Consider the following 15,140-nt stretch of genomic DNA (forward strand, 5'->3'; position numbering starts at 1 on the left):
ACTCAGGACACCTAGGTGCCTCAGTTGGTTGAGTCTCTGCCTTTGGCTCTGGTAATGATCTCAGGGTCCTGGGATCGAGCCCTGCATTGAGCTCTCTGGCGTCTCTCACAGCGCAGAATGATAGAGACCTCAGCCCCAGTCTAAATTATCACAGTGAATTCTTAATATTTTCCTTAAGATTGGAAAAAAACCCACTGTTCACAACTTAGTCTGTTGCCCTTGAGAAATGGCTAATCTCTATTACTCCATTATTAAGTTTCTTCTCCTTGTGAAGTTACAAATTATTATAAAAGTTTAAATGAGTCTATATATTTTTCTGCTCTGATTTCAGGTCACTCTCACCTAATATTATATTCTAAATTGTGTACTAATTTGGATTACAGTTTAAGGCTGGTGTCCTGAGAACGCCAATCACCACAGAACATGTTGTTTATTTTTTCACCTAATTCGCCTGAGGCCATTGTGAATGGATCATATAAAATTATGGCTAGCCTGAATAACATTACAATGATCATGTCATTTTGTCCACTAAGCTTGAAAAGACAATATATTAGCATTTATTTCAACTATAATTTATTTCATCTTACATATCAAGATAATAATTTTTAAATGGCCATAGGTAAGATATTCTAAAAGCTCAGATCCTTAGAGAAATTGGGTTTGATGTACAGAAATGGGCTAATGCATACCTTTTTTATAAACATAGTAGAGGAGCTCTTGGCATTATTTTTTATGATCAATATTTTGAATATTTGGTTAGAAATATAAAATGACAGAGGAGAAACAGATTGCAAAGGCTTTTGAAAAATCCCAAAACATTAATGTTTAAATAAATTAAAGAAGCCAATAAAATAGCATTGACTAAATCAGACCTATTTACCATAAAAGTAAGTATATCAAATGAAACAAGTTGGGATTGGGAGGGAGACAAACCATAAGTGACTCTTAATCTCACAAAACAAACTGAGGGTTGCTGGGCAGAGGGGGGTTGGGGGGGGGTTATGGACATTGGGTAGGGTATGTGCTATGGTGAGTGCTGTGAAGTTTGTAAACGTGGAGATTCACAGACCTGTACCCCTGGGGGAAAAATATATATATATATATATGTTTATAAAAAATAAAATTATAAAAAAAAAAGTAAGTATATCTTTAACAGTTTTTTTCAGAAATATATTTTTACTTTTATAGTATATGTTTATGCTTTATATAAGTATTGTCAACTACACACAATGCTATATATGAATAAAATTGAGCCACACAATTTATATGAAATACATAAATAAAGAGAATTTTAAAACTCTACAATTTAATAGTTTCATGCAACATTTTTATTTACTGTAACATAGATACTTTGTGATTGATAGGACTACATGTTCATGATTTTTGTGTTCATGATTTTTGTGTCTTTAAAGAATCACTTTAATATAATCAATTTCAGGACACAAAATGTATTATTTTTGTGCAAGATTCAAAACAATTTAATGTTAACACTGAGCAGATATACTTGATGTTTTAGTTTTATACAATATAAATTTATACACAGTAAAGATTAACATCCATCATATAAAGGCAGAAGCCAAAAAGATACATATCTTATGACCACAAAGAGGTGGACACAGTTGATGAAAAGTAAGAACTATCCTCTGCAGCAATTATGTAGGTAAAAGATTTTAGTAAGTTCATTAACATATTAAATTAATTGATTAATCCTCAGAAATTATTTTTCTTAAAAGCTCTGAAACCTCTGAAGGATATAGAAAACAAATGAGACATTTCAGCCTTAGCCAGACTGTCTGGACAGCTAAGTATGTTTCAAATAGTCTTAGATGAGAGAACATCTAAAGCTTTTGTGGAAAATAATAACTTTAAACAGGAAAAACAAACAAGTCCTGAACAATACCCAGAGTTGTAATAGAACCAAAAAGAAAAGAAAAAATAATAATAATATTTGCTTCCTAAAACTTAGCTTGACTGTTGAACTATTCCCTATTCCCTTTTATCATCCGTCAAGAAAAGAACAGGCAGTTTGTTTCCCAGAGTCCATAGTCTCTCATGATTATTAAGGAGGGCATGGATTGCATGAAGCACTGGGTGTTATATGCAAACAATGAATCATGGAACACTGCATCAAAAACTAATGAGGTACTGTATGGTGACTAACATAACACAATTAAAAAAAAAGAAAGAAAGCAATAGGCAATATGCAGAGAAGTGCCAGGGTTATTTTAGAAATAAGAACACTTACAGTTTACAAAAATAAAATTGGGACTTAAAAATATTGCTTTGTATATGAGAGATTCATGATAGGTAGAGCAATAAATAAAAATATGTGTAAGAGAAATATATTAACAATCTTAGAAGAGATTATTATAACAAATTAGTAATTTAAACTATAATGTTTTATGGTATAGCCATTGGAGTTGGATCAGGGCTACCCTTCCATCCATTAAATGTGTCTGTATACTGGAGCATCTGGGTGGCTCAGTGGGTTAAGCTTCTGCCTTTGGCTCAGGTCTTGATCTCAGGGTCCTGGGATTGAGCCCCGCATCAGGCTCTCTGCTCCGCTGGGAGCCTGCTTCCCCTTCTCTCTGCCTGTCCCTCTGCCTACTTGTGATCTCTCTCTCTCTCTCTCGCTGTCAAATAAATAATAAATAAAATCTTTAAAAAAATGTGTCTGTATACTGTTATCAGGGACACTTTAGAGTGGTCTTTGTAGATTGTAAAAGTTTGAATAAGGAAGGATAAAGAAATGTTTAATCAAAAGAGAAAAATTGTTTAAATATATGAAAAGGAACACAACAATGAAAAATACCTTCAAAGACTATTGTGGTATGCTGAGAGTAAGTTTATAATTTTATTTGAGGAAGTTTCAGTCTCAGAGGTTTTAATCTCCTTTTCTTTCCTTATTTTCAGGAATATATTGAAATATTCAGAAGACAGATTTATACTGAGATATGTGAAAATACGATTAAAGAAATATAGGAATAACCAATATATGACATAATAAATTTTAAAGGTATTTTATTTCTTTTTACTACAAAGTCATTTTTCTCTAAAAGCAAAAGACAGCAAAGATTTTTAAAACATGTTTGTGCATGTTTATGTGTATGTTTCAGTTTCTTGTCTGTCTTATTTTTTCATCTATTTTTCAGCTGAAACAAAGAATACCATCATAAAGAAGGAAAATAATGAGAAATCACACAACAGTGACAGAGTTTATTCTTCTCGGCTTGACAGATGACCCACAGTGGCAGGTTGTACTTTTCATATTTCTTCTTGTTACCTACATGCTCAGTGTGACTGGGAACCTGATCATTATCACCCTCACCCTTACAGATCCTCACCTGAAGACTCCAATGTATTTCTTCCTTCGAAACTTCTCATTCCTAGAAATATCATTCACATCTGTCGGCATTCCCAGATTCCTTGTCACTATCGTGACGGGAAACAAAACCATTTCCTACAACGAGTGTGTGGCTCAGGTATTTTTCTTCATCTTATTGGGGGTGACAGAATTTTACCTTCTGGCTGCTATGTCCTATGACCGCTACGTGGCCATCTGCAAACCTCTACATTACATGACCATCATGAGCAGCAGAGTGTGCTTCCTTCTTGTCTTTAGCTCATGGCTTGCAGGATTCTTGGTCATCTTTCCACCAGTAATGCTGCTGCTGAAGTTGAATTTCTGTGACTCCAATATAATCGATCATTTTATCTGTGACTCCTCTCCAATTCTACAGCTTTCTTGCACAAATACTCGCTTTCTAGAACTCATGGCATTTTTTTTAGCGGTGGTAACACTTATGGTCACCTTAACACTAGTTCTGCTCTCCTACACATACATCATCCGGACAGTTCTGAGAATTCCTTCCACAAGTCAAAGGAAAAAAGCCTTTTCCACTTGTTCCTCCCACATGATAGTGGTCTCCCTCTCCTATGGTAGCTGCATCTTCATGTACATTAAGCCTTCTGCAAGGGAAAGGGTGACTTTAAACAAAGGAGTAGCTGTGATCATTACCTCAGTAGCTCCTCTCTTGAATCCTTTCATATATACACTAAGAAACCAGCAGGTGAAGGAAGCCTTCAAAAACATGGTCCAAAGAATGGTCTTTTCTTCAAATAAATGAATGTAATTATGCAAAAAATTATATATATATGTATATGTGTGTACATACATGTATGTATACATATGTGTGTACATAATGCACATATATATACACATACATACCCTGGAAAGCAAAACTGAATGAAAAACTCTCTAGCTTTTACTATATAAATTCTTAAAACACCTCATTTCATTCTTTCAGTTAGACTTTTTTATATATCACTAATGTCTCTTTTCCTTAGCCTAAAAGCGAGGTCCTATCTATTTTAACTTATATAGAAAATTGTCAGTCCTCACTTGTATAACTAAACTTAGATGTCAATAATCTTTATTGTTTCTCATATCAAAGCAAGGTAGCTTATAAGTTTATACAAAAATGCAAATTGCTTTACTTAAGATGCTTACTTGACACCACATACAAATATAAAATTTATGTGAAATTAGAAAAAAACATGTATCTTAACAGTATCTCTAAAATTTCTTCCTCTTGTCACCAAGAAAAGAAAATTCTTTCACTGAGGATTTCCTTAGTCTGTCAATCACATTTAAAAAGGAAAACCATGGTCTATACAGGAAAATTAAGCTATCCTGAGAAAATTAATTTTTTTATAATTAGATTCTTTCGATTACTGCAAAAATGGTCCTTTACCTACATGAAGAAAATGACAAACATAGAATCTAGAATGCTATGAGATGTAGACTTCAGAGAGTATCTTGGAAATGATGACATATGCCTTTTGCCTTAGCTTTCATTTATTAGCAAATCTACATGTTGCCTTTTTCTTTCCATTGCCTCTTTCATGGCAGGTTCTACCTCCCTCACCCATATCCAAGAAAGTGACTCTTGAAGGTAACTATAAAAAATGTATCCAAGCCTGTTTCCTATAGTCAAAGGGACCCTCAGCTGGAATGTATCACTAAACAAAATTATTTGTCTTGGGACAATAGTTATGAGTCTAACTAGATGATGGGTAAGTGGATTTGACTTTGTTTTCCTGATTTCCAACTTGGTCTGATATATACATTAGTGTAAAGACCTCTACCATACATTATCCCTAAGTAGAGACTTTTCTTTTCTGATTGCTCATTGTCAAGACTGTTGGTGAGCACTCATCTATTTCTTATCATTTTACATTCATGGAATAAGTTACATTTCTTCAAGCAGACTTAACACAATAAAACCATAAAGTGAAAGTTAAATAATTTTATTTGATTGTAAATTATTTAATGGAGAAATTTGTAAAGAAATGAAATAATATACATTTACTTTTGTAAGACTATACTAAGTACACAGAGGCACAAAAGTGAAAATCAGGAATGTGGAAAAACAACATGCAAATGTTAACTAAATGAATATATACTATATGTGTGGCATATATGATAGACAGCTATGTAGGAAGACAAGAGAGAGAAGAGAGGAATTAAGAGGGTAAAAGAAAGTTGATCCTCTTGATTGACAAAAAGTTCTCTGAAGAAGTTGATTCTAACATTCACATTGTCGGTAAGATATGAAAATTCCTATAAATCTTTCTGAAATGAATATTAAATGCTTTAAATTGAGATATTATTTTTTCAAAAAGTATTATGAAATAATGAAGTTTTTATTACAAATATAATTTTGGTGAGAAAAATTTGTTGAATGTCGTGGTTTTAGAGGCTTTTGAAAAGTATTTGTGCTCATATTTAATATTCATACTAATATTTCAAAAATATTTTTTCTTTGTAGAACTAAGGAGATTATTAAAAAAGCTTTAAAGATATTATCTTAGGTAATTCACTGATCACATAGTTGAATGACCTATTGAATTGTTGCATTTTTAATGAGCGGAAAGTACTCTGAGTTGAAAGTAATACGTAATCTGAATAAGTCAGAACTTTATATCATCAACCATGTTACTCGAGTCCACAAATCTAATGAACCATGTTTTTAGTGATCAGATGAATGAATGAATGGGTGAATAAGGAGTTGGAAGGCTGTTGGCTCTGGCAACAGCAAAAATAAACCATTTTTAGTACCATCTCTTTCTCTCCAATTTCCTAAGGGGTGATTCTCACTGCTATATGCCTTGTTAATTTTCATTTTCCAGAATATAGATCCACAATAGTATTTTGTCTTCTATTGTTTCACCAGCACTCTGCATCTATAGTTTTTAATATCTAAAAATAGAATGAAACCAATAATTTACTTAGACCAATTATAAAAGGAACCAATATTCCTATAACTCTACTGTTTAATAAAGGAAGAGAAAAAGAAAAAATCATTAAAACATCAGAAATCGGGGAACCTGGGTAGCTCAGGTTAAGCCTCTACCTTCAACTCAGGTCATGATCTCAGGGTCCTGGGATCAAGCCCCACATCAGGCTCTCTGCTCCGCAGGAAGCCTGTTTCCCCCTTTCTTTCTTTCTGCTTCTCTGCCTACTTTTGATCCTTCTCTCTCTGTCAAATAAATAAAATCTTAAAAATCAGAAATCAATTCTCCAATAGTTCCTAGACATAGACATAACTAGTTATGCACATATACATATATACATTTTATTTGTATATAAGTACTTATATTTATTTATTTTTAATATTTCATTTATTTATTTGAGGGGGAGAGTGAGAGAGAGTCCAAGTGCACAAGTGGGGGGAAGAGAAGAGGAAGAGGGAGAAGCAGACTCCCGGCTGAATAGGGAACCCAGTGCAGGGTCTGATCCCAGGACCCTGAGACCATCACTGAGCTAAGGCAAATGCTTAACCAAATGAGCCACTCAGGTATCCCATAAATATTTGTATTTAAGTATATACACATAATATGTATAAATCCATAGATACATATATCTGTGTGTGTATGTGCAGAATCCCAAACATTTTAAAACTTGAATTAATTCCTTACATAAAGATTTGATAGCAGTGTCTGTACATGCACATATATTTTTCTGGCTGGATACAATATACTTTATTGATGGTACACGATAGGGTTCCCTGAACCCCTCCACTTCTTCAAGGGGTCTGAGGTAGAAACTGCATAGAGGTCAGGAGATTCTCACTGTGTTGAGGATGAGTTGGGACAAGGACTGTCCAATAGCTGAGGGCCTCTCTCTTTTTCTTATACTGTCAGTGGGTCTTGTGGTCAAGGGGGCTCTTACTGCTTGGAGACCATATGGGCCATAAGGTCTATTACTCTGTTGCTATAGCCAAATTCATTGTAGTACCAGGAAATGAGCTTGACAAAGTAGTCACTGAAGCCAATGCCAACCCCAGCATTAAAGGTGGAAGAATGAGTGTCACTATTAAAGTCACAAGAGACAACCTGGTTCTCAGTGTACCCAGGATGTCCTCAAGGGTGCCCTCTGTTGCCTACTTCACCACTTTCTTGATGTCATCATTTTTGGCAGCTATCTCCAGGCAGGAGGTTAGATGCATAACTGACCCATTGAGGGTGGGGACATGCCAGTGAACTTCCTATTTGCTCAGGGATGACCTTGCCCACCACCTTGACAATGCCAGTAGAAGCAGAGATAATGTTTTGGGCAGTTCCTCAGCCGCCACACCACATCTTCCCAGAAGGGCCTCTGTAGTTTCTGTGTGGCAGTGATGGCATGGACTGTGGTCATGAGTCCCTCCATGATACCAAAGTTGTCATGAATGACCTTTTCCAGAGGGACCAAGTAATTAGTAGTGCAAGAGGTATTGCTGACAATCTGGATGGAATTGTCATACTTCTCATGGTTCACACTCCTCACAAATGTGGAGGCACCAAAAGAATTATGGACAGAGATGATGGCCCTCTTGGTCCCACCCTTCCAAGGATCCCCAGTCTTCTCCATGGTAGTGAAGTGAATTCAGTATCAGTATCAACCCGTTTGTTGTTGGTGGTGTCTTGGTCTTGAAAGATGGAAATGGGCTTTCCATTGATTACAAGTTTCTTATTCTCAGTCTTAACTCTGCCATTGCATTTGCTATGTGTGGAGTCACACTGGGACATGTAGACCATGTGGCTGAAGTTAATGAAGTTGTCATTGATGGCAAAAATATCCATTTTGTCATAGTTAAAAGCAGCCCTGGTGACCAAGCCTAATATGGTTAAATCTGTTTACTCCAACCTTCACCATCATGTCTCTGAGACCTGACTGACACTACATAAGAAGATGCATCTGTCTGTCAGATGAGGAGGAAAAGATAGAGCATGCATGTATTTTTTAGATAAATTAAAGATTTTTAGTTCAATGGATCCTTAGCTTCTAAATAAGGAGAGGGACTAGTCATTTGTACATACTGTGAGTAAAACAGTTACCATAGTAACCACATAAATACCCTCTTCACTCCATGCTGAAGTCTGACATTAAAAATTACCATTCCCAAATAAAAATCAAAACCACAATGAGATACCACCTCACACCAGTCAGAATGGCTAAAATTAACAAGTCAGGGAATGACAGATGCTGACAAGGATGCAGATCCTACCACCTACACTGTTGGTGGGAATGCAAGCTGGTGCAACCACTCTGGAAAACGGCATGGAGGTTCCTCAAAAAGTTGAAAATAGAGCTACCCTATTACCCAACAATCACACTACTGGGTATTTACCCTAAAGAGACAAATGTAGTGATCTGAAGGGGCACGTGCACCCAAGTGTTTATAGCAGCAATGTCCACAATAGCCAAACTATGGAAAGAACCTAGTTATCCATCAACAGATCAATGGATAAGGAAGATGTGACACACACACACACACACACACACACACACACACTGTGCAGCCATCAAAAGAAATGAAATCTTGCCATTTGCGACAACATGGATGGAACTAGAGGGTATTATGCTTAGCGAAATAAGTCAATCAGAGAAAGAATTATCATATGATCTCCTTGATATGAGGAAGTTGAGAGGCAACGTAGGGGACTTGGGGGGTAGGAAAGGAATAAATGAAACAAGATGGGATCAGGAGGGAGACAAACCATAAGAGACTCTTAATCTCACAAAACAAACTGAGGGTTGCCAGGGGTATGGGGTTAGGGAGAGGGTGGTGGGGTTATGGACTTTGGGGAAGATATGTGCTATGGTGAGTGCTGTGAAGTGTGTAAACTTGGTGATTCACAAACCTGTATCCCTGGGGCTAATAATACATTATATGTTAATAAAAAAATTTTTTTTAAATTACCATTCCCAGTTTCAGAAACAATTCTTAAAAGTATTTCCTAGCATCAACTAGAATATTTGTACTGTGGTAATGAATAGTCATTGAAGGGTTTAAGCAGACAGAAAAATGACTCTGGTTACAATCCATAAAATAGATTGAAGGAAGATCAGGATTTGCAATGGTTGAAACAAACAAAAAAACCAAAAAGGCAAGATCCAGGGCACCTGGGTGGGTCAGTTCGTTGAGCAACTGCCTTCAGCTCAGGTCATGATCCCGGAGTCCCAGGATCCAGTCCCATATTGGACACCCTGCTCAGCAGGGAGTATGCTTCTCCCTCTGACCCTCTCCCTTCTCATGCTCTCTCTCACTCACTCTTTGTCTCTTAAATAAATAAAATAAATTAATTAAATGAAATCTTTAAAAAAATGGCAATATCCAGAACTAAGATATTAGTACTGAGAATGAAAAAAAAAAATTAATGAGGCATTTTCAAGAAACTTGAAATTTTCTTACAAAAAATGCAAGCCTGCAGGGGGAAATGGAGAAGAAAATGACATCCAGGAATGTGGATTAAGAGACACAATTCATTGTGATTTTTTTTTTTTTTTTTGAAGAAAGATCACTTGCATGGCAGGGGGAAAGGTACAGGGAGAGGAAGAGAGAGAATTTTAGGGAGCTCCATCCCTTTGTGGAGCCCAGCATGGGGTTGGATCTCATGACCCTGAGATCATGACCTGAGCCAAAACCAAGAGTCAGACACTTAACCACGTAGACACCCCATGGTGAACTGTGGGGTTCAATGAACTGAACTTTTCAGTGAAGATAGGGAATACAAGAGAAAGAGTAGACAAATGATGCAGAATAGCAGTAAAATAAGGCCAATTGCTGTCATGTTCCATTTTAGGATGAAATAGTAACAAGAAATAAACTACATGCAAGAATTTCAAAGACATTATAACATCAAGTAAGGAATGTTGTAGAATGAATTTAAATACATAAATGTGTCTTTTGATACTACTTCTTAGCCATATGCATGGTTGAATTTATTATCTGTAAAGACAGTTCCATGAAGTCACTCTGCACATTCAAAAATTTTATTATAGTCACCTTTTGAACTGCCCTTAAAAAGCACACTTTAAATTAATATGGAGGACACACTCTAAAATGGCATCGTATTTCAAAATTAGTAGGAAAAATGCAAAGTAGGAAGAATGGACTATGAGGAAGCAAAGGCCTTTACCCAAGACTGCTTTATTCTTTCTGTTGTTGCTTCCTGATTTCTTTAAAATACTGAGCAAAGAATTAATAGTGAAAAAGTCTTCCATACACTCATCAAAAATCAGTGTCCATCATAGAGGTGAGAGTCAGCTCATAAATTACATGATCTGGGCACATCACAAGCCTCAGAACAATATATTATGTAGTCAGATCCATAATTATATGAGAGACAGTGTGTGTGTGTGAGTGTGTGTGTGTGTGTATGATTACAGAACACTTTTTGCCTTTTGCCACAACTACCACCACACAATATGCAATATAATATGGTGAATTACAGCAGTGGAGCCCTTTCCTTTTGAGAGAAAAATACTTACAGAAGCTTGGAGTTAAAAGAGGAAACAAAAAGCAAGGACACCAGAAGGCATAACTACTTCTCCAGAAGTACCTAGAGCTTCAGCCACATCAAATATTAAACACATCTTAGCAAGATTATCATAAATCTCCACACTAATAGCCTATATATATCAGTTCCTATTATCTAACACAACATGTTCTGCTTTCAACAAAAAATTACAAAGTGTAAAAAGAGGAAGGAAAAAAACCCCACTATCTGAAGACACAAAGCTAGCAACAGAATCAGAGCAGATAGAACATAGATGATGGAGATATCTAACATGGAATTGAAAATAATTATGATTAATACAGTAAGAGCTCTAAAGTAAAAAGTAACCTGCAATAGCAGATGACTATATAAGAGGGGAAATACCAACTGTAAAAAGGATCAAAAGAGATGCTAGAAGTCAGAAACACTGTAACTGAAGCAAAGAATGTTTTAATAGGCACATTACTATATCGAACAAGGCAAAGGAAGGAATCAGTGATCCCTGAAGATAGCTCAAGAGAAACTTACAAACTGAAATGCAAAGAGAAAAAAGAGAAAATTTTAATAGAGCACAGCATCCAAAAATTATGGGACCATCTCAACTTGTAACATATACATATACATTATTGGAATACCGGAAGGAGAAAAGGGAAAAGAGAAAAAAAATTTTAAGAAATAGTGGCTGTAGAACTTTTCAAAGTTAATGACAGAACCAGTAATGGAAAATTAAAGAACACCAAACAAGACACATAAAACAAAAGCAAAAACAAAAACAAAAACAAAAACAAAAAAAAACCAAAAAAAAAAACCATACACACACACAACTATTCATATTCAAAAATTGCAGAAAAAAAGAAAGAACACCTCAAAATAATCCAGATGAGGTAAAACATGGCTATCTAGAGAATAGGATGCTTATTTATTTATATATTTGGTGGGGGCTGGAGCACAAGAAAATTCACGGCCATTTTTCTTTCTTTTTTTTTTATTTCTTTTCAGCGTAACAGTATTCATTGTTTTTGCACCACACCCAGTGCTCCATGCAATACGTGCCCTCCGTAATACCCACCACCTGGCTCCCCCAACCTCCCCCCCGCCGCCCCTTCAAAACCCTCAGGTTGTTTTTCAGAGTCCATAGTCTCTCATGGTTCACCTCCCCTTCCAATTTCCCTCACCTCCCTTCTCCTCTCCATCTTCCCATGTCCTCTATGTTATTTGTTGTACTCCACAAATAAGTGAAATCATATGATAATTGACTCTTTCTGTTTGACTTATTTCACTCAGCATAAAAATCACGGCCATTTTTCTATCCCCATAAGTTTTGATGTGTGAAATAATCAGAATGATATTTTAGAACATACTCATGTATCTCCAACAGGTAGGTACATCCACACTTTTAAAAGAAAATGTAAAAGGAAGGCATTTTGTATGGTAAGTAGTGGTGGTGTTGATGGTGTCGATATGTTTAGCACACACATTCACAAGCTTTTTTGGGGAAAAATGTTGGGCATACACTATGTTGATAAGTCTTTTTTTTACTGATTCTTTTAAATTCAGATGATCAAATTAACAAGCAGAAGGCATAGTAGAATAAGTCATACACAAAAGTAATAATGGGAACTGTATAAAACACTGTCTTTTATGGGTAGTGACCTGTGAATAAGAAAAAGAAGAGGAAGAAGAAGGAGGAGGAGAAGAGGAGGAGGAAATCCAAAGCAATAACACCACCAAACGCTGGTGAGAATGTGAAGCAACAGTAATTGTCATTAGTCACTGGTAGGAATACAAAAATGGGACAGTCACTTTGAAAGAAAGTTTGTCAGTTTCATACAAAACTAAGTACTCTTCCCATTAGGTCAACAATTGTGCTCCTTGGTATTTACCCAAAGGAGATGAAAATTTATGACTATACAAAAAGTTGCACACAAATGTTTAGAGCAGCTTAATTCATAATTGCTACAATTTAGAAAAGAACCAAGATGTCCTTCAATAGGTGTATGGATAAATAAATATTTGGTACATCTAGACAATAAAATAGTATTAGGAATATACAAGGAAAGGGAAAAATTAAGGGAGATCATAATAAAAATGGAAGAAAAGAAAATATAGCCTACACATTCAGAAAATAAAGGGGTAAAAAGGGAGAGGAAAGAAGAGAAAAGAGAGAATAAGAAAAAAAGAAATTTTAAAAGAAAAGAAACAAGTAAAAGAGAGAAAAAAAGGAAAAACTACTTCTGAAAACTCATAAATCTAGAATAAAGTTTGAAAGACTGCTTGGCAAGTTCAATATCTTAAAACACGCATACACATAGGGTTAACTTAAAAGGTAAATATAAAGCCATGCAACAAAGAACAATCTAATCTTGACAATAATACTAAAAAGTACAAGGAAACAAGAGCGTAAGAAAAAAAATTAAAGATTGATAATAAAAGAAAGTTATGAAAAGATATAAACTAAAATAGAATCACAAGTCAAGTGAGTAAAAAATCCCCAAATTCTGATGTTGTATTTTTCAAAGCTATGATTAATAGAATATACAGAAAGGAACTTCTTCAAAATTCAGAATGTTTTTAAATGGCAGGAAATAATTTAATAGATGCAGAAAACAATGGAGCATTTAAAATGTGGAAGTGCAGGGGCACCTGGGTGGCTCAGTGGGTTAAAGCCTCCACCTTTGGCTCTGGTCATGATCTCAGGGTCCTGGGATTGAGCCCCGCATTGGGCTGTCTGCTCGGTGGGGAGCCTGCCCCCCACTGCCTACCTCTCTGCATACTTGTGATCTCTGTCACAAGTATGTAAATAAAATCTTTTTTTAAAAAATGTGGAAGTGCAGTATGCTGCAGTAGAGTAAATAAGCAGTGGAAAGGAGAAAACACAGATACCTACCAGGAATAGATGAAATAAGCAAAATATAATTACAAAAACAGATAGATAAATGATTGGTGCTAGATACATAGGCAAAGATATACATAGTTAAACTATATTGAACTATGTTAAATTATGATGAATAATGTGTAATAGTTATTAAAAACAAAAAACTGAAATAAATATTATCAGATTGAATTGAAGATGGCAATTAAAATGAACCACCAGTAACCACATATTATTGAGGACCATGTTGGACCATTTAGTTAGGGTGCTAGGCTTTGGAAATAACATGTTGAACTACGTAAAGCCCCTATTTTCACTGAACTTCCATTCCATGGATGAAATAGATAATTTTATTTTTTTTAAATCTTTTTTTTTTAAAGATTTTTTATTTATTTGAAACAGAGAGAGAGATCACAAGTATGCAGAGAGGCAGGCATAGAGAGAGAGAGGAGAAAGCAGGCTCCCCGCTGAGCAGAGAGCCCGATGCGGGCCTCGATCCCAGGACCCTGAGATCATGACCTGAGCCGAAGGCAGAGGCTTAACCCACTGAGCCACCCAGGCGCCCGAAATAGATAATTTTAAAGAAAATGTCTAAAATTCAAATATGAAACTACAAGAATCTTCTTTTCACTTTTTAGGTATTGATATAACTTCATCACATGGGCTTTGAAAACAGCAAATGATGGAATACTTTGTTAGAGTTTGATAGAGGAAGCAATTTATTAGAGAGATACTGAATTTAAAAAGTTTAATTTATTTTGTTCTTTTTACGATTATTTATTTATTTACTTACTTAGAGGGTGTGCACACAAACAGGGGGAGGGTAGAGGGCAGGAGAGAGGGAATACAAAGCAAATCCCACGTTGAATGCAGCGTCCAATCTGGGACTCCATCCCATGACCCTGAGATCATGACCTGAGGTGAAATCAAAGGTTGGATGCTCAAAAACTAGCCACCCAAGCACTCCCCCAAAATTTTTAAGAAATAAGCCCAGCTGGCTATGCACAATTATGAAACTCATGAAAAAATAAGAGTATGTGACAACCAAGCCAGCACTACAAGAAATATAAAGGGGGGAGGGCGGGTTCTATAAAAGAAGAAAGAACCCAAGAGAGTCATAGAAGAGAAATTTATGGAGACATCTATAGAAACAAGGACTTCAAAGACAACAAGATGTCAATAAAAATGTAATCTCTCAATAATCACACTCAACATGAACAGCCTAAATGCTCCCATATAACAGTACAGGGTTGCAGATTGGATAAAATGACAGAATCTGTCCATATGTTGTTTACAAGAGACCCATTTTGAACCTAAGGATACATCTAGACTGAAAGTGAAGGGATGGAGAAGCATCTTTCATGCCAACGAGCCTTGGAAGGGGAGGTGAACCATGAGAGACTATGGACTCTGAAAAACAATCTGAGGGTTTTGAAGGGGC

At 35.8% G+C, this 15,140-nt stretch overlaps 1 protein-coding gene across 1 annotated transcript; it reads left to right on the forward strand.

The window, feature by feature from the left end:
• The first annotated feature begins 3,188 nt into the window (after positions 1 to 3,188).
• On the forward strand, positions 3,189 to 4,127 carry LOC116878787 (olfactory receptor 6C75-like). The gene has a single exon (XM_032876529.1). The coding sequence runs from the start codon at positions 3,189 to 3,191 to the stop codon at positions 4,125 to 4,127; it is 939 nt and encodes a 312-aa protein (XP_032732420.1).
• The last annotated feature ends 11,013 nt before the right edge of the window (positions 4,128 to 15,140 follow it).

This window comes from Lontra canadensis, unplaced genomic scaffold, assembly GCF_010015895.1.
Source record: "Lontra canadensis isolate GAN:19392208 unplaced genomic scaffold, GSC_riverotter_1.0 scaffold59, whole genome shotgun sequence".
In the NCBI taxonomy this organism is placed as follows: Eukaryota; Metazoa; Chordata; class Mammalia; order Carnivora; family Mustelidae; genus Lontra; species Lontra canadensis.